The sequence below is a fragment of the Nerophis ophidion genome, linkage group LG08, assembly GCF_033978795.1.
Source record: "Nerophis ophidion isolate RoL-2023_Sa linkage group LG08, RoL_Noph_v1.0, whole genome shotgun sequence".
Taxonomy (NCBI): domain Eukaryota; kingdom Metazoa; phylum Chordata; class Actinopteri; order Syngnathiformes; family Syngnathidae; genus Nerophis; species Nerophis ophidion.
Window position 1 is genome coordinate 77,221,982 of NC_084618.1, and position 20,851 is coordinate 77,242,832.

The window sequence follows — 20,851 nt, forward strand, 5'->3', positions numbered from 1 at the left end:
GGAAGCCGGAGTACCCGGAGGGAACCCACGCAGTCACGGGGAGAACATGCAAACTCCACACAGAAAGATCCCGAGCCTGGATTTGAACCCAGGACTGCAGGAACTTCGTATTGTGAGGCAGACGCACTAACCCCTCTGGCACCGTGAAGCCCAACAATATAATAATAAAGCATACTAATAATAATAATACATATAATAATAGTATTCATAGTGATAATAATGATAATAAAAAATTATACTACTAATAATAACAATAATATTCATAAAAATAATTCTTATCATTATTATTAGTATGTATGTATGATCAACAGAAGTAAGTATCTGGTTCCCTAACAAAAAGTTTATTTTTATTTATTTATTTTTTGCTGGCAAGTTTGGATAAATACTGTAGAGGTATGTTGATATAAATAATTGTTAATATTATTTAAAAAGATATATGGTTTATCAATTGATGCTTTTACTGAATCGTTGAGGGAATTTTTTGTATAGTAATATAGTTACAAAATGAAATATGTAATTGAATTCTATATTTTATTTAATACAATTTAATACAATACAAGGTTTATCCTAAATATTAACGTAATTTTTACGTAATTATTACATTAAATATTAACGTTATCATTATTATTATTATTATTATTATTATTATGTATACATTATCTAATAAAGACTATGGTTCCGTAAAAAAGTACTCATCTCTGCGCTGCTGATCCGCCTCCGCTTGGGATGGTTTCCTGCTGGCTCCGCTGTGAACGGGACTCCCGCTGCTGTGTTGGATCCGCTTTGGACTGGACTCTCGCGACTGTGTTGGATCCATTATGGATTGAACTTTCACAGTATCATGTTAGACCCGCTCGACATCCATTGCTTTCCTCCTCTCCAAGGTTCTCATAGTCATCATTGTCACCGACGTCCCACTGGGTGTGAGTTTTCCTTGCCCTTATGTGGGCCTACCGAGGATGTCGTAGTGGTTTGTGCAGCCCTTTGAGACACTAGTGATTTAGGGCTATATAAGTAAACATTGATTGATTGATTGATTGAATTGTTTTTTTGGGGGTTTTTTTTGCTGGCAATTTTGGAGAAATGACTCAATGGTGGAAATAAATATTTATTAATATTATAAAACTATGGTTTATCAATCAATATCCTTACTGACTTGTTGAGGGCAAGCCCTAAAGTGTAGTTACCAAATGCAAGATGTAATTTAATTGTGTTTTCATTTGTGTCACATTTTGAAAATGACAGTAACTGACAATTTTAAGCATATCATTATAGTAGATATTGTTTCTTTAGTTGACTTGTCAAGGGACATTTCAGAGTGGGTTCCAGTGACCAAATATGGTTTCTTCTCCTTTCCCCCCATTATAAACAAAATTATTTTCACTACTACTACAATAAAAGATATTCAAATGGCGCTTCTGGAGGAAATGAGTTTAAAAAGTGGGTAATTACACGTGTACCCCCAGGCCGTGTGAATTAAATATAATTCCACACAATTCATCAGAGAATAAATCTAAAACAATATCACCAAATCTAGCAGCAATAGTCCTGAGAGAAAGACCCAGATTCCAAACTCTCCACAGGGAAATCCCTTTGTGTCTTTTCATGATTAAACTCTTCTTGCACTTGAAGTAGCTGCTGCAGCTAATGTGGACAAACATTGTCCCTCAAGTGTCTTTAATGCTTTCATTGCTATTTACAAATATGTGCAATACATCTGCGTATGCTTGACATGCTTGTTCCCACGAGGACACTTTTTGCAGCTATATGTGACTCTGGGGGGACACTAGGTAGCACCGCACACACCGATGACAAGTCCACTAAAAAGAAGAAAAAAAACATCTAAATATCAATTATTTAGAAGGCCAGTTTTCATTATTGGTGGCTGTAATTGCACACTAGAGTTTATCAGACGTCACAATAAGCCACTAGAGTGCATGATGCGTTGCAAGACGGGTCTTTGGCACCATCTTGTGGCACAATTGAATATGACAAGTGTCATTTTATTAAATAGGGTTGCCGTACATAGAAAATGGCATCTGTAAATATATCAAAATGTGTCGGAATTCAAATATTAAGCATGCTATAATTTAGATTCTAGGTAACCCGTAAGGACCAGATGAGTCGCCCGCTGGCCTGTTCTAAAAATAGCTCAAATAGCAGCACTTACCAGTGGGCTGCCTCCATTTTCAAAATTGTATTTATTTACTAGCAAGCAGGTCTCGCTTAGCTCGACATTTTTAATTCTAAGAGAGACAAAACTCAAAATGAATTTGAAAATCCAAGAAAATATTTTAAAGACTTGGTCTTCACTTGTTTAAATAAATTCATTTAATTGTTTAAATGAATTAATTTATTTCAGAAAGACAATTTTAGAGAGAAAATACAACCTTAAAAATGATTTTAGGATTTTTAAACACACATACATTTTTACCTTTTAAATTCCTTCCCTTTCTTTCCTGACAATTTAAATCAATATTCAAGTAAATTTCTTTTTTTTATTGTATCCATCCATCCATCCATCCATCCATTTTCTACCGCTTATTCCCTTTTGGGGTCGCGGGGGGCGCTGGCGCCTATCTCAGCTACAATCGGGCAGAAGGCGGGGTACACCCTGGACAAGTCGCCACTTCACCGCAGGGCCAACACATTTATTGTAAAGAATAATAAATACATTTTAATTTAATTCTTCATTTTAGCTTCCGTTTTTTCGACGAAGAATATTAGTGAAATATTCCTTCAAACTTATTATGATTAAAATTAAAAAAAATATATTCTGGCAAATCTAGAAAATCTGTAGAATCAAATTTAAATCTTATTTCAAAGTCTTTTGAATTTCTTTTGAAAAGGGCTTCACGGTGGAAGAGGGGTTAGTGCGTCTGCCTCACAATACGAAGTTCCTGCAGTCCTAGGTTCAAATCCAGGCTCAGGATCTTTCTGTGTGGAGTTTGCATGTTCTCCCCGTGACTGCGTGGGTTCCCTCCGGGTACTCCGGCTTCCTCCCACTTCCAAAGACATGCACCTGGGGATAGGTTGATTGGCAACACTAAATTGGCCCTAGTGTGTGAATGTTGTCTGTCTATATGTGTTGGCCCTGCGATGAGGTGGCGACTTGTCCAGGGTGTACCCCGCCTTCCGCCCGATTGTAGCTGAGATAGGCGCCAGCGCCCCCCGCGACCCCAAAAGGGAATAAGCGGTAGAAATGGATGGATGGATGGATGCTAGACCCGCTCAACATCCATTGCTTTCCTCCTCTCCAAGGTTCTCATAGTCATCATTGTCACCGATGTCCCACTGGGTGTGAGTTTTCCTTGCCCTTATGTGGGCCTACCGAGGATGTTGTGGTGGTTTGTACAGCCCTTTGAGACACTAGTGATTTAGGGCTATATAAGTAAACATTGATTGATTGATTGATTGAAAACAATAAGCAGATAAGGGATCTTCCAGAATTATCCTAGTAAATGTGTCTAATTACATCTCAAACGGTCCCACTGCCGCCGCCTGGAGCCGTCGCTTTTTTTTTTCTTTTTTTCTTTGTGCTTCACTCTAACTTTCCTTATCCACAAATCTTTCATCCTCGCTCAAATTAATGGAGAAATCGTCGCTTTCTCGGTCCGAATAGCTCTTGCTTCTGGAGGCTCACATTATAAACAATGTGAGGATGTAAGGAGCTGTCACGCCAAATTTCTTCCCCCCTACAAAAACTTACCCCCCCCCACCCATTTACTTCCGGGGTCATGAATAATACAGACGTTTTGTTAACGCTATATTATAAAAAATATAACGCTATATTATAAAAAATATAACGCTATATTATAAAATAAAGACGTTTTGTTAACGCTAAATCATAAAAAAAAAAAAAAATGTAAAAATCAATTTACAAACAAAAGCTATGAGGATGACGTAAGAGAAACCCTGAGGAAACGTGACCCCATAAGTAAATGCGTCATCCCATAGATTGTGTTTGTAAATTGTTTTTTTAATTATTTTTTTATTTTTTATAATATAGCATTAACAAAACGTCCCTATTTTTATAATATAGCATTATATTTTTATAATATAGCGTTACCAAAATGTCTGTATTAATCATGACCCCGGATGTAAATGGGGGGGGGGGAGGTTTTTGTGGGGGGGGAAGAAATTTGGCGTGACAGAGCCCTACAACCCGTGACGTCACGCGCACATCGTCTGCTACTTCCGATACAGGCAAGGCTTTTTTATAAGCAACCAAAAGTTGCGAACTTTATCGTGGATGTTCTCTACTAAATCCTTTCAGCAAAAATATGGCAATATCGCGAAATGACCAAGTATGACACATAGAATGGACCTGCTATCCCTGTTTGAATAAGAAAATCTCATTTCAGTAGGCCTTTAAATCAATCAATCAATCAATCAATCAATCAATGTTTACTTATATAGCCCTAAATCACTAGTGTCTCAAAGGGCTGCACAAACCACTACGACATCCTCGGTAGGCCCACATAAGGGCAAGGAAAACTCACACCCAGTGGGACGTCGGTGACAATGATGACTATGAGAACCTTGGAGAGGAGGAAAGCAATGGATGTCGAGCGGGTCTAACATGATACTGTGAAAGTTCAATCCATAATGGATCCAACACAGTCGCGAGAGTCCAGTCCAAAGCGGATCCAACACAGCAGCGAGAGTCCCGTTCACAGCGGAGCCAGCAGGAAACCATCCCAAGCGTAGGCGGACCAGCAGCGCAGAGATGTCCCCAGCCGATACACAGGCGAGCAGTACATGGCCACCGGATCGGACCGGACCCCCTCCACACGGGAGAGTGGGACATAGAAGAAAAAGAAAAGAAACGGCAGATCAACTGGTCTAAAAAGGGAGTCTAAAATAGGATTGCTGTACAAAATGTGACGGAATTCAATTATTAAGAATGCTATCATTTAAAATAATGTATTTTTTCAATGGTTTTGTTATATGCTTCCAATAACAAAGACAAAATAAAGTTAATTTTAAAAAATGGATAGTGCTGCATTCTTAACCATCAATAAAGTGGGATTTTTCCCGCTCATCTTTCATTTCACGGGTACAAGCGGCCGAAATGAGTTTCCTCCGCCGTGTGGCGGGGCTCTCCCTTAGAGATAGGGTGAGAAGCTCTGCCATCCGGGAGGAACTCAAAGTAAAGCCGCTGCTCCTTCACATCGAGAGGAGCCAGATGAGGTGGTTCGGGCATCTGGTCAGGATGCCACCCGAACGCCTCCCTAGGGAGGTGTTTAGGGCACGTCCAACCGGTAGGAGGCCACGGGGAAGACCCAGGACACGTTGGGAAGACTATGTCTCCCGGCTGGCCTGGGAACGCCTCGGGATCCCCCGGGAAGAGCTAGACGAAGTGGCTGGGGAGAGGGAAGTCTGGGTTTCCCTGCTTAGGCTGTTGCCCCCGCGACCCGACCTCGGATAAGCGGAAGATGATGGATGGATGGATGGATCTTTCATTTGCCTGTGTAGCGTTTCACAGCTGCTGTATGACTAGTGTCACTTTTTGTGGTGTTTTTGAATGTTGTCAACGCACAATAAATCCGTAATAGAATACATTTTTAAAAAAGAACAGCTCACATATATATTCCACTCTAAACGATTGCGTTTAGAAAACCCTGATTGACCCTGAACTCACCACGTCCCACGTGATCAACTCCTGCGTGCCCCACAACAACATGGACAAGTAAACCAGTCTGCCTTCGGTTCCACGTGTCGAGTCTAAGCTGGCTGGAACGCAAACAGACACAACTTTTTTTTATGTTCTTCGTTCATTTAAGGAGACAAACGCCGTTGAAAAATGGTGAAGGAGCAGTTCCGGGAGACGGATGTGGCGAAAAAGATGTGAGTAGCTTAGCCACATGAGCTAGCCGGCTAACGTCAGTTAGCTCCGTTGCTAATGCTAATGACAGATTATTTGAATATTTACTAATAAAGTGTGACATTAATTAATACTCAAGTTTGGTGCGTACTAGTTGCATGTTACGTGGTTGAACATGAGTACCTGACGTCGGGCCTCATTATGACTTATATGTACAATGGTCTGAAGGGACAAGCGGTAGAAAATGGATGAAGTGGATGGGTCTGTGTTGGCCTTGCGATGATGTGGCGACTTGTCCGGGGTGTACCCTGATTTCCCCTGCAAGTGCACCTCGGAGGGGCTCCAGCTAACCCCGCTACCCCAACAGGGACAAACTGTAGCAAATCAATCAATCAATGTTTATACAGCCCTAAATCACTAGTGTCTCAAAGAGCTGCACAAACCACAACAACATCCTCGGTAGAGCCCACATAAGGGCAAGGACAACTCATCCCAGTGGGACGTCGGTGACAGTGACTATGATGAGAAACCTTGGAGAGGACACTCAATTTTTTACTGCATGCCATTGGTAAGCGCAGGGGTGAGAAGAGGTCTTAAAATTATTAGCGCCTGCTTACTTTTACCGCATGCCTTTGGTAAGCGCAGGAGTGAGAAGAGGTTTTAAATTAATTAGCGCCCCGGCGGCTATTCAAGGAAATACGGTAATTGCAAAGGTGCAATAAACTTTTTAGGAGGACCAGAAAGCAGGGTGTTACAATAATCTGTGCAATTTGTAATAAAAGCATGCATTAACGTCTCCGTGTTGCCCTGAGAGAGAATTGGGCAAACTCTGGCTATATTGTTAAGATGATAAAAATCAATTTTTGATACATGGTATAAAACTAAGGTCAGAGTCAAAAACGACGGCCAGATTTTTCACTTGTACTGATGGAGTTAAATACAATGATTGTAGTTTGGATATGTGTTTATTTCTCCGGGTCTCAGGGCCGATGACTAAGACGTAAGTCTTGTCCTGGTTAACAGACTATTTGTTGAATTTCTCTCTTTCTTCCTAATCCTCCAGAAGCCACATCTGTTTTGGAATGAAATCGGCAGAACAAATGCGTCAACAGGCGCATATTCAGGTGGTCAGCAAGAACCTGTACAGCCAGGACACCAACCGCACTCCTCTGCCTTATGGAGTCCTGGACCACCGCATGGTAGATACACAGCACATAAGGGCTGGACAATTAATGACATTTCAATCACAATTTTGATTTTGGTTTCTCGTGATCATTAAAATATTACAGTCGATAAAAACGGGCCGCTCACTGCAGTTTTCCTGGCGTGAAACAAGTTGAGTGAGTGGGGGGAAAAATAAGGAGTATGCCAATGGTCAATATGACATGGCATCATTTTTATTTGTAATGATGTATATATATATATTTTTTAATAGGCTAAACAAATGTTTTATGTATATCTAAAAACAAATGTACCATATTTTTTGGACTATAAGGCACACTTAAAATCCTTTAATTTTTTCCAAAAATCGACAGTGCGCCCTATAAGCCGGTGCACCTAATGCACGGAATAATTCTGGTTGTGCTTTCCGACCTCGAAGCTTTTTTATTTGGTACTTTGTGAAATGATAAGTTTGACCAGGAGATGGTAGTCACACATCAATCAATCAATCAATGTTTACTTATATAGCCCTAAATCACTAGTGTCTCAAAGGGCTGCACAAACCACCACGACATCCTCGGTAGGCCCACATAAGGGCAAGGAAAACTCACACCCAGTGGGACGTCGGTGACAATGATGACTATGAGAACCTTGGAGAGGAGGAAAGCAATGGATGTCGAGCGGGTCTAACATGATACTGTGAAAGTTCAATCCACAATGGATCCAACACAGTCGCGAGAGTCCAGTCCAAAGCGGATCCAACACAGCAGCGAGAGTCCCGTTCACAGCGGAGCCAGCAGGAAACCATCCCAAGCGGAGGCGGATCAGCATCGCAGAGATGTCCCCAGCCGATACACAGGCGAGCAGTACATGGCCACCGGATCGGACCGGACCCCCTCCACAAGGGAGAGTGGGACATAGAAGAAAAAGAAAAGAAACGGCAGATCAACTGGTCTAAAAAGGGAGTCTATTTAAAGGCTAGAGTATACAAATGAGTTTTAAGGTGAGACTTAAATGCTTCTACTGAGGTGGCATCTCGAACTGTTACCGGGAGGGCATTCCAGAGTACTGGAGCCCGAACGGAAAACGCTCTATAGCCCGCAGACTTTTTTTGGGCTTTGGGAATCACTAACAAGCCGGAGTCCTTTGAACGCAGATTTCATGCCGGGACATATGGTACAATACAATCGGCAAGATAGGATGGAGCTAGACCGTGTAGTATTTTATACGTAAGTAGTAAAACCTTAAAGTCACATCTTAAGTGCACAGGAAGCCAGTGCAGGTGAGCCAGTACAGGTATATATGTATGTATATATGTATATAAAGGTATATACAGTATAGGTATATATGTATGTATATATGTATATAAAGGTATATACAGTATAGGTATATATGTATGTATATAAAGGTATATACAGTATAGGTATATATGTATGTATATATGTATATAAAGGTATATACAGTACAGGCGTAATATGATCAAACTTTCTTGTTCTTGTCAAAAGTCTAGCAGCCGCATTTTGTACCAACTGTAATCTTTTAATGCTAGACATAAGAGATACATGTATATTGCAACATGACGCCAGGAAACAACACCAAAACTTTAAATGTTCCGTTGAAAATTCACCATCTACCATCTAATATAAAGTAGTGTAAAGTTCTAACTTATATCTCGCTATGGAAGCATTAAAAAACTACCAGTCGTTTCTAAACTCGTCAAGCTCAAAGTAGCACACTTCCCCCACCCTTTCACAATAACCGCCGTGTGCAACATCCAGTCTGACTCCGCTACGAAAATAAAGGTTTTGCAAAGTGGCATACACAAGCATAATGTACTAAAGAATACATTTACAAAATGATTATTATGCTTTGACCTAAGATACTGGTAAATATTGTCCAAAGATGCGAATTTGAGGATTTTTGCATCTATTTTAACTAACATTTACTAAATAAATAAAAAAAATCACACTATCTGGTGGTAAAATAAGTGTTAAATAAATCAGAATTTAAACAACGGAATTTTATTTTTCCGTATTGCTGTTTTTAATTTATTGTTGTTACTATTATTATTCTACTTGTTTATTTGTTACTAATTTATACCCAGTTGTTCTTTAACATCTTATTTAAAGTTGAGTTTTGGTGGTGCTATAAATACTCATGTTTTCAATTCGATGAATAATTGTGTTATTCTTTTTGATTACAATATGAATCTAAATAGTGATGATTAGTTTTGCCGTATAAAAAATATTCTAAAAATAGCAACAATTCAAAAATCCTTTAGAAATATATTTATTGAATAATACTTCAACAAAAATATGAATGTAAGTTCATAAACTGTGAAAAGAAATGCAACAATGCAATATTCAGTGTTGACAGCTAGATTTTTTTGTGGACATGTTCCATAAATATTGATGTTAAAGATTTCTTTTTTTTGTGAAGAAATGTTTAGAATTAAGTTCATGAATCCAAATGGATCTCTATTACAATCCCCAAAGAGAGTACTTTAGGTTGATGATTATGTAGAACATTTTATTAATAATTGAATCACTTGTTTATTTTTCAACACGTTTTTAGTTATTTTTATATCTTTTTTTCCAAATAGTAAGACCACTACAAATGAGCAATATTTTGCACTGTTATACAATTTAATGAATCAGAAACTGATGACATAGTGCTGTATTTTACTTCTTTATCTCTTTTTTTCAACCAAAAATGCTTGTTCTGATTAGGGGGTACTTGAATTAAAAACATGTTCACTGAAAAAAGGTTGAGAACCACTGCCCTAGAGTATATGCTTCTGTTTGTGCTACATCAGCATGAACTCCCCTGTCATTTTAATAAATTGGACTATTCTTGTCACACAGGGCACCAGCGAGAAAGACAGACCATGTTTGACGTGCGGGAAGGTTTTGGCCGACTGTTTGGGACATTATGGCTATTTAGATCTGGAGCTGCCGTGTTTTCATGTTGGTTATTTTAAGGCAATCATTGGAATCTTGCAGGTAAATGCACTTTATATACATAAGTACAAAATAAACACATTTAATAACAATATCCAAATGATTATTTGATAATGTAGGCTGATATGGTTCGTGTTTAACATCAGTCATGCTTTTAAGGCCAAAGTAGCTGAAAATTTGGGGGGAAAAATCAGTTAAAATTAGAAAAAAAATAGTTGTTTTTAAAATAACAAAATTAATAAATATATATTTTTACAATGTTCACGGTGGCAGAGGGGTTAGTGCGTCTGCCTCACAATACGAAGGTCCTGCAGTCGTGGGTTCAAATTCAGGTTTGGGATCTGTCTGTGTGGAGTTTGCATGTTCTCCCCGTGAATGCGTGGGTTCCCTCCGTGAATGCGTGGGTTCCCTCCGGGTACTCCGGCTTCCTCCCACTTCCCAAAAAATGCACCTGGGGATAGGTTGATTGGCAACACTAAATTGGCCCTAGTGTGTGAATGTGAGTGTGAATGTTGTCTGTCTATCTGTGTTGGCCCTGCGATGAGGTGGCGACTTATCCAGGGTGTACCCCGCCTTCCCCCCAATTGTAGCTGAGATAGGCGCCAGCGCCCCCCGCGACCCCGAAAGGGAATAAGCGGTAGAAAATGGATGGATGGATGATACTTTTCATGTTTACTTTTTCTTTTAAATAATTAAAAACATGTTTTAAATTTTTCACCTTGCATTTTTATAATTGAACTGGAGTGCAGTGAGTACATTTTTCCTTTAGAGGGCGCTACAAAGTTTAATATGGAATTAAAGTTATGACGACATTTTTGACAAAGCAGGATTATTAATTTAGTTCATTTGATACAAAAAGGCAGTTCAATGTGCTGGAATGATTAAAAAAAACAGTCAACAAATGTAAAAATATACCAATCATTCAAAGTAAAAAGACAAAACTTTTTTTTTAATTTGTGAATATATTTTCAAAATGTTTAATACTTTTAATATTTTCTGTATACTTTCTTTTAATAATAACAATAAAAAATGTATAATTATATTTTCCATATGTATTGTATCAGAATTTATTGGAATTGAAATTGAAAAAAAAACTTTTTGGAAATTATGTTAGAACAATTGTATTACATTTTTTTGATGTAATGCAGCTTGTACATTTTTCCTTTAGAGAGCATTAGATGGTGTAAGGAAATACAATTTATGATGACATTTGTGAATAAACAAGGTTGTTAACTTAGTTCATTTAATACACAAAGGCAGTTCAACATGCTGGAATATAGAAATAAACAGCCAACTAAATAAAAGAATATACTTCTTATTAAAACAAAAACATCAATCAATCAATCAATGTTTATTTATATAGCCCCAAATCACAAATGTCTCAAAGGGCTGCACAAACCACTACGACTAAGATATCCTCGGAAGAACCCACATATGGGCAAGGAAAACTCACACCAACAAATATTAAAAAAAATATTTTTAGTGAACATATTTTTTAAATGTTTGATACTTTTCATATTTACTCTACACTTTGTTGTGGTTAACAATAAAAAAAAGTTATTATATTTTCCGTATCTATTCTACTTGTATTGGAGCTAAAACATTATATTTTTATTTTTAACAGTATATTTTTTTTAGTAAAAAGTGATTTGACGTAATGCAGCTTGTACGTTTTTATTTTAGAATGCGCTGGAGGTTGTAATAAAATACAATGTATACTGACGTGTGTGACTAAGCATTTATATATTTAATACACAAATTAAATATATAAAATATTGAAAAAAATAATATATCCATCCATCTACCGCTTATTCCCTTTAGGGGTAGCGGGGGGCGATGGCGCCTATCTCAGCTACAATCGGGCGGATAATAATATATTGTTTATAAAATAATTAAAATGAAAGGGCAATATTTTTAAACTTTTTTTGAAATCATTACACGGATCAAAACAAATGTTGGATTTAGCATTATTGAAGAAACAGGAAATTGCATAAAAATGTAAAGGTTCAGTCATAAATACCTAGATTTTGTAATGTTTTGTTTATTTACAATAATCTTGTTTAGTCTGGATTATTTGCTATATTAGTCAATCCTAATCAACTAATTTTAAAGTGGATGTTCAAATATCAATTAGATTAAACTGGTTGGTGTGTTGGCCCTGCGATGAGGTGGCGACTTGTCCAGGGTGTACCCCGCCTTCCGCCCGATTGTAGCTGAGATAGGCGCCAGCGCCCCCCCGCGACCCCAAAAGGGAATAAGCGGTAGAAAATGGATGGATGGATGGTTGGTAGGAGGCAGTCATTTGTTGACCTGTTGCGCTTTTTTACATTTTATTGGGACCAATTTGTCTATAGACCTTTTGACATTCTCTAACTTCTAATGTGTATTTTTTTGCCTCCAGATGATTTGTAAGACATGCTCAAGCATTATGCTAACCAAAGAAGACAAGCTTCAGTTCATGGACATGTTGAAACGTCCCAACCTGGCCTACCTCCAGAAACGAGGCCTCAAGAAGAAGATCTCTGACAAATGCCGCAAAAGAACAATTTGCCTTAATTGTGCTGCGTTCAATGGTGAATAACCTCTCAAAATAGTGGATTATATTAAAAAGGGAAAGCTGAGACTTGTTGTTATCCTCAGGAACTGTGAAGAAGTGCGGCCTGCTAAAGATCATCCACGAGAAGTACAAAACCAACAAGAAGGTGGTGGAGTCTTTTGTGTCCGAGTTCCTGCAGTCCTTTGACACGGCCCTTGAGCACAACAAACTGATGGAGCCTCTGCTGCCGAGAGCACAGGTGAAATCACTTACTTTGTTTGTTTTTATGTTACTTCTTGTAACTGATTTTGCTGCTATCTCCGCTGCAGGAGAACCTTAACCCTCTGGTGGTGCTCAACATCTTCAGAAGGATCCCCCAGGAGGACATCGCCCTCCTGCTGATGAACCCGGAGGCAGGCAAACCTGCTGACCTCATCCTCACCCGCCTCCTGGTGCCTCCGCTCTGCATTCGGCCCTCTGTGGTCAGCGACCTCAAGTCGGGCACCAACGAAGACGACCTCACCATGAAGCTGACGGAGATTATCTTCCTAAATGATGTCATCAAAAAGGTGCCTATAAAAATGTTTTGAGTCAGTCGCCCGCAGACTTCATTTACACCGCTCGTGTCGTCCAGCATCGCATGACGGGCGCCAAGACGCAGATGATCATGGAGGACTGGGACTTCCTCCAGCTGCAGTGTGCGCTCTACATCAACAGCGAGCTCTCTGGAATCCCCCTCAACATGGCGCCAAAGAAGTGGACGAGAGGCTTCGTGCAGAGACTCAAGGGGAAGCAAGGTAGGATGGCGTCTATACAGCTGACAACCCGGGATGCGCAATATGGCCTAAAATCTATAAAATATGAAAATAGAACCATTTCAAAATGGGTTACAAAGGATACTTATTTGGCTGCTGATTTCTGTGGTAACATTGCATCATTTGCAATTAGGGATGGGTACTGTTCATATTTCAAACGAGACTGGGCCCTGTAAATCGATACTGGTACTTAATACCAGTTTTTGGTACTTTTGTGTGTGTTGATAAAAAATAAAATATTTGGCTAATTGCAATATTTACAAATGAGCTGATTATAACTCTTGTTTAGTTGTTCAATTGTTTCATTATTATTTCATTATTATTATTAAGGGACGGCGTGGCGCAGTGGGAGAGTGGCCCTGGTTCAAATCCCACCAAGTACCAACCTCGTCACGTCCGTTGTGTCCTGAGCAAGACACTTCACCCTTGCTCCTGATGGGTGCTGGTTGGCGCCTTGCATGGCAGCTCCCTCCATCAGTGTGTGAATGTGTGTGTGAATGGGTAAATGTGGAAGTAGTGTCAAAGCGCTTTGAGTACCTTGAAGGTAGAAAAGCGCTATACAAGTACAACCCATTTATCATTTATCATTTATTATCACATTTCCATCCATCCATCCAATCCTACAGCTTATTCCCTGGAGCCTATCTCAGCTACAATCAGGCGGAAGGCAGTGTAAACCCTGGACAAGTTGCGACCTCATCCTTTATTTCTAAGCCTCAATTATTTGCAAGAATGACATTAAATTGCAGTTGCAAGTCCAAGACGTTAGATGGCAGTAGTGTGTATTTATTTATTTATTTTTGGTGGATTTTTGGTTGCGCCCCAAAAAGTGTTAATACTGTAAGTACTATACCTATTACGAAGCAGGTGTTTGATTGTAATTTACATCATAGTTGTGAAGTGTGTGAATTATAATTATATAGCGCTTTTTCTCTAGTGACTCAAAGCACTTTACATAGTGAAACCCAATATCTAAGATACATTTAAACCAGTGTGGGTGGCACTGGGAGCGAGTGGGTAAAGTGTCTTGCCCAAGGGCACAACGGCAGTGACTAGGATGGCGGAAGTGGGGATCGAACCTGCAACCCTCAAGTTGCTGGCACGGCCACTCTAACAACCGAACTATACCTGAACCCCACTTTAGGCATCCTCACAGAAAAGGAAGGTGGCTGGAGGAGCACGAGATGTCTGACATCCATCAGAAAAATCTTTGACAGTTTGTGTTAATTTCTACTCTTCTGTGATCGTTTAGGTCGATTCAGAGGCAACCTCTCAGGCAAGAGAGTGGACTTCTCGGGCAGAACCGTCATTTCCCCCGACCCCAACCTGAGAATCGACGAAGTAGCCGTGCCCGTACACGTGGCCAAAATCCTCACCTACCCAGAGAGGGTAAACCCCGCGTCTTGAGCTGCGATAGTTGCACCTTTTCTGTCTTGAATCCTGAGTTTGTCACGCTCTCTGAAAAGGTCAACAAAGCCAACATTGAGCTGATGAGGAAGCTTGTTCGCAACGGCCCTGATGTTCACCCCGGCGCCAACTTCCTCCAGGCGGTTAACAGCCAAATAAAGAGGTGCGCAGTACAGTCTTGCTACCTCGTCATGAGCCGTTCACCCCCAATATTGTTCACTTTCCGTCAGGTTCTTGAAATATGGAAACCGGGAGAAGATTTCCCAGGAGTTGCGCTTCGGCGACCTGGTGGAAAGGCACATGATCGACGGAGACATCGTCCTGTTCAATCGACAGCCCTCGCTGCACAAACTCAGCATCATGGCGCACATTGTAAGTTTTCACCTTGGGCTCTTATTAATGCTGGGTCAAATAGACTAGTGGCTGTAGGCAACATCCCTATTATATTCATACTATAATGCCTAGTTAGCATTGAACATTTCGACCTGCGCATGAGCTTTAAAATGTTGCTAAACCAAGTGAAAACTCATTACTTGTTTCAATTCACAGCATCGCTAATATCAATGCTGAAAGACCAGTTTTCCAACGTTAGTTTTGTTGCTGCTGCACTCATCCACTCCAAATCATTTGTTTTTAAACCAATCATTGCTTGCATCCGATCTAAATTGTGGTTTGAAAATTTATGACACACAATTAATATGGCACCAGTTAACATATTTTTACACTACTGACCATCCTGAATATGCCTGTGCTGTTAATAAAGTTTTTAAGGGGGACAGTTTTTACTCTGAAACAAGGGGCATCCCGATCCAATATTGATTTTGGTCCCATATCTGCGAAACAAATAAAAAAAAAAACAAGAATCAGGATGATATCTGCTTGCATCTGTAAAGCTCTGATATAAACACTTCGATACAAGCAATCCTGCAGCGGGTTTACTTGTGCAAAGCTCGACAGCCAACATCTAAATGTTTAGAAAGTTTGATCAGTCATTTCAAAAGTTAAACATGGTAGACTACAGGATAATATGAGCTAGCAGCTACACAACAGCTAAGCACACAAGCTAAAACTATGTAATGAGTGTTCTTAATTGAACAATATTGCCGTCTAAAACATATTAACCAATCCAATCCGCTTTATTTATATAGCACATTTAAACAACAAGAACGTTTCCAAAGTCCTGCACAGCCATGTTAAAAACAATATTAAAAAGCAATATTATGCTCCACCAATGACTGAATAAAAACAAAAAATAAATAAATATAAAAGCAATATAAAATAAATATGATTAAAAACAATTTTAAAGGGTAAAATCAATTAAAACAGTAAAATAGAAATCAAACTGTATAAAAAACAGAGCAGCACACTCACGTAGTGTTAAAAGCCAAAGAATAAAAGTGGGTCTTAAGGCGAGACTTAAAACACTCCACTGTGGAAGCAGTTTGAAGATGGAGTCAATATAAACAAGTTTATTATTTACACATAAGAAGTCTCCAGGGCAGAAGCGTACTAGAAAGTATCTAGTAAAAAACGATTCCGCATAATTCAACTTCCTGCATCATGCCCTTAATTTATTGAATGATTATGACCACTAGATGTCGCCAAAACACTAGTTATCAGTCCATTTCCAAAGCATCTGTCATAAGGTTAGTCCATCCATCCATTTTCTACCGCTTATTCCCTTTCGGGGTTGCGGGGGGCGCTGGCGCCTATCTCAGCTACAATCGGTGTTTTCACAAATTAGTGTTCTTGAAGTAATTTCACTTGATTAAACCTTTTCTAACATTTCACACAACAAAATAATTAAAGTATGTACCAATATTACTACTGCTATTGTTACTGATTAATATCAGTATTGCCCAACACTCAGGCTCCAATATCGGTATCGTATCGTATCGGAAGTGAAATTGTTACTATATCCGTAACAAAGGAATTACTATTTTCTATTGTTTCCACTTAAGATATAAAAAGCGCACTTTGTTTTCATCTTTCTGGCAGGCCAGAATCAAACCTCACAGGACGTTCCGCTTCAACGAGTGTGTTTGCACGCCGTACAACGCTGACTTCGACGGAGACGAAATGAATCTCCACCTGCCTCAGACGGAGGAGGCCAAAGCCGAAGCACTGGTCCTAATGGGGGTATGTCTGTATATGTTTCCCCATTGTGCTCGTCCTCAAGTCTTTTGTCCAATGCTGCACCATTATGTTCCAGACCAAAGCCAATCTGGTAACTCCAAGGAACGGCGAACCCCTGATTGCTGCTATTCAGGACTTTCTGACAGGTATTGATTATGTCCTGGAAGAAAACTGCAACAAACTTTAATGGCATGTTTCTACCTCCTAGCCGGCTACCTCTTGACTTTAAAGGACACTTTCTTTGACCGAGCCAAAACTTGCCAGATAGTCGCCTCAATCCTAGTGGGCAAAGACGAAAAAATAAAGATCTCTCTCCCCCGCCCGGCTATAGTGAAGGTACACGGCATATGTGTGCAGTTCAGGACTTGGGACTGTGAAGCTAATGCTCCATTGTGTCCTCCAGCCCATGTCTCTGTGGACCGGCAAGCAGATATTCAGCCTCATCCTGAAGCCGAGCAAGGATTGCCCCGTCAAGGCCAACCTGCGCACCAAGGGCAAGCAGTATTGCGGCAAGGGGGAGGACCTCTGCTACAACGACTCATGTGAGCATAAAATGTGTCCTACATTCACTCTCTTGTTGCGTTCTAACTGTCAATCATCTCCAGTCGTGGTCATCCACAACAGCGAGCTGATGTGCGGCAGCATGGACAAGAGCACCTTGGGCTCGGGCTCCAAGAACAACATCTTCTACATCCTGCTGAGAGACTGGGGTCAGCTGGAGGCCGCAGACGCCATGTCCCGCCTCGCAAGACTCGCCCCCGTCTATCTTTGTACGTCACATTTCCTTCCCTACAATGTTTGATGGGGAAATATGATGATTTTACTCGACATTTAAACAAAAAACTTTTAAGGGCGGTTACCGATTATTAGTAGTCAAGGAGTCTGATAACCGATATTTAGAGCCGATATTCATTTGCTAAACATGTCAGTCAGTAGGGCTGGACCAGGGTTTGGAAACCTTTTGCATTAAAAGAGCCATTCGGGCCCGTTTCTACCCGATCAAACCCTCTTGGAGCCACAAAATCTATTTGATCACACTAATAACATTAATGCTGCATATGCAGTTTCCTTTAAAGGCCTAATGAAACCCAGTACTACCGACCACGCAGTCTGATAGTTTATATATCAATGATGAAATATTAACATTGCAACACATGCCAATACGGCCTTTTTAGTTTACTAAATTGCAATTATAAATTTCCCGCAAGTTTCTTGTTGAAAACGTCGCGGAATGATGTCGCGTACGGGTGATGTCACGTGTTGGAGGGGACCTATCAGCGCAGCACTAAACACGGCTAAAAGTCGTCTCTGTTTATGGCGTAATTACACAGTATTTTGGACATCTGTGTTGCTGAATCTTTTGCAATTTGTTCAATTAATAATGGAGACTGTAAAGAAAAATGCTGTTGGTGGAAAGCGGTGGATTGCAGCTGTCTTTAGCACCGAGACACAGCCGGTGTTTCTTTGTTTTTTGTGAAGCAGAGCTGTCAAGCGAACATGTTTTCTCTACGTCAACCAGCATGTTTTTGGATGGGGAAATTGTGATATATATCTAATCGGAGACATCAGTGGATTATTCGTCGTCCTGCAGCAGCTGTCAAAAAAGGCAGCTGTGAGTTTGGCTCCTCGGCTTCTCTCTGAGACACTCTGCGTTTTCACCGCAGCCATCCGACCTCAAGGTATGCCTTTACAATCTTTAAAATCTCACTAAAACACTATTAAAACAATAAGCAGATAAGGGATCTTCCAGAATTATCCTAGTAAATGTGTCTAATTACATTTGAAATGCTCACACTGCAGCCGCCCGGAGCCGTCGCTTTTTTTTCTTCTTTCTAGTCCTTCACTATCAATATCCTAATTCACAAATCTTTCATCCTCGCTCAAATTAATGGGGAAATTCTCGCTTTCTCGGTCCGAATTGCTCTTACTGCTTGGTGGCTCCCATTATAAACAATGTGAATATGTGTGGAGCCCTGCAACTCGTGACGTCACGCGCACATACTTCCGGTAAAGGCAGGGCTTTTCTATAAGCGACCAAAAGTTGCGAACTTTATCGTCGATGTTCTCTACTAAATCCTTTCAGCAAAAATAAGGCAATATCGCGAAATGATCAAGTATGACACATAGAATGGACCTGCTATTCCCGTTTAAATAAGAAAATCTCATTTCAGTAGGCCTTTAAGGTATTGTCACGTTAGGTACTTATATTTTTCTCCCCACCACCTGACAATTAGTCAAATGAAAGTTGTTGTGGTATTTAATCATATCACAAAACATGAAACTCACCGCGCTCCTTTATTGAACCAATGCTCCGAGTGTTGCGGACAGACGCTTGTTGAACAGACGACATCGCTGCAGTCGTGAAAACAAACAAGACAGACGCCGGGGAAAAAAAGACAAAAAAATGGATTTCCCATCAAAGAATCTAGGTTTTAATAGGTGAACAGAGATAGGGTGAGAAGCTCTGCCATCCGGGAGAAGCTCAAAGTAAAGCCGCTGCTCCTCCCCATCGAGAGGAGCCAGATTAGTTGGTTCGGGCATCTGGTCTGGATGCCACCCGAACGCCTCCCTAGGGAGGTGTTTAGGGCACGTCCAACCGGTAGGAGGCCACGGGGAAGACCCAGGACACGTTGGGAAGACTGTCTCCCGGCTGGCCTGGGAACGCCTCGGGATCCCCCAGGAAGAGCTGGACGTGGCTGGGGAGAGGGAAGTCTGGGCTACCCTGCTTAGGCTGCTGCCCCCGCGACCCGACCTCGGATAAGCGGAAGAAGATGGATGGATGGATGGAAGGTGAGCAGAGTAGACGTACTGTATAAGTGACCAGCGCTGCAGTAGGGAGAATAAGGGGAGGTGGGTGGGCGTAGCTGCGTGAGAGCTACCGTAAATAAATAAAAAAGGGAACTTTTCTCATTCAGGGCATAAAGGATCGCGATGCAGCAGTGATTATTATCTACTTCACAAATATACATTGTTCTATATTAGATAATGGTATCATGTGTATATATCATATCTGCTGATGTAGTTCTGTTGTAGCTGGGGGAAAAAAGCAGATAATATCTGTTAAAATGGCAAATATCGTCAACAATAATCAGTCGTACTCTTATATAAACCACTTATTTGTGGTCCAGATAATATGTATTGGATATGCTTTTGAGTAAATTCTGCTCTACCGTCACTTTTATGACTCATTATCCGAGTTTATTTGCGCAATTCTGGAGGCATTCCAAGAATTGCAAATGAAACCACGGCCCACCCTCTCCAGTATCATAATTCATGTTATGAAAATGTACACTTTTTAAATATATATTGAAGTCGTCCATGCAATTTTTTGTCCCCAGACATGGTCGAAATTAAACTATATTAACATTAGATTTACCCGGTCACAACATTAGGTACACCTGCACACTTGCCGGTCGATTCAGACTCGACATTAAAATTGTTGTCTTTACCAGCATTTATGTCCATCCATCCATCCATCTTCTTCGCTTATCCGAGGTCGGGTCGTGGGGCAAACAACCTAAGCAGGGAAACCCAGACTTCCCTCTCCCCAGACTTCCCTCTCGATCCCGAGGCGTTCCCAGGCCAGCCGGGAGACATAGTCTTACCGTGTCCTGGGTCTTCCCCGTGGCCTCCTACCGGTTGGACGTGCCCTAAACACCTCCCTAGGGAGGCGTTCGGGTGGCATCCTGACCAGATGCCCGAATCACCCCATCTGGCATTTATGTCGCACTTTGTTATTATGCACAAGCCATGATTAGATAAAAATATTTAAAACATTTTTTTCTTTTTCCCTCCAAACAGACCAGAGTCCTCCAAAACTGCATGCAAGCTCATAGCCAAATGCATGAACTTTATGATTTGAGGCTTTGGCATTGTTTAACATGAGTATTTAACAATTAAACAACAATAATCAGGCAGAAAGACATTATTTATCATAGGTCTCTTTTAAGGAACATATATTCCCTGCAATTTTCCTTGGTCTTCATTTTCTTTTTTAAATCTCTGATTT

At 40.4% G+C, this 20,851-nt stretch overlaps 1 protein-coding gene across 2 annotated transcripts in view; it reads left to right on the forward strand.

Annotated features, from left to right (window-relative positions):
• Positions 1 to 5,635: 5,635 nt before the first annotated feature.
• polr3a (polymerase (RNA) III (DNA directed) polypeptide A) overlaps positions 5,636 to 20,851 on the forward strand; it is a 66,800-nt gene continuing 51,584 nt past the window's right edge. For both annotated transcript variants that reach the window (XM_061909770.1, XM_061909771.1), the window contains exons 1-15: positions 5,636 to 5,850; positions 6,891 to 7,026; positions 9,853 to 9,990; positions 12,350 to 12,521; positions 12,589 to 12,743; positions 12,814 to 13,053; positions 13,119 to 13,281; positions 14,552 to 14,688; positions 14,766 to 14,869; positions 14,937 to 15,078; positions 16,705 to 16,845; positions 16,919 to 16,988; positions 17,051 to 17,178; positions 17,246 to 17,384; positions 17,448 to 17,612. In XM_061909770.1, coding sequence (XP_061765754.1) covers positions 5,807 to 5,850; positions 6,891 to 7,026; positions 9,853 to 9,990; positions 12,350 to 12,521; positions 12,589 to 12,743; positions 12,814 to 13,053; positions 13,119 to 13,281; positions 14,552 to 14,688; positions 14,766 to 14,869; positions 14,937 to 15,078; positions 16,705 to 16,845; positions 16,919 to 16,988; positions 17,051 to 17,178; positions 17,246 to 17,384; positions 17,448 to 17,612 — 2,074 coding nt within the window. In that variant the 5' untranslated portion in view covers positions 5,636 to 5,806. The remainder of the gene's footprint in view (positions 5,851 to 6,890; positions 7,027 to 9,852; positions 9,991 to 12,349; positions 12,522 to 12,588; positions 12,744 to 12,813; positions 13,054 to 13,118; positions 13,282 to 14,551; positions 14,689 to 14,765; positions 14,870 to 14,936; positions 15,079 to 16,704; positions 16,846 to 16,918; positions 16,989 to 17,050; positions 17,179 to 17,245; positions 17,385 to 17,447; positions 17,613 to 20,851) is intronic.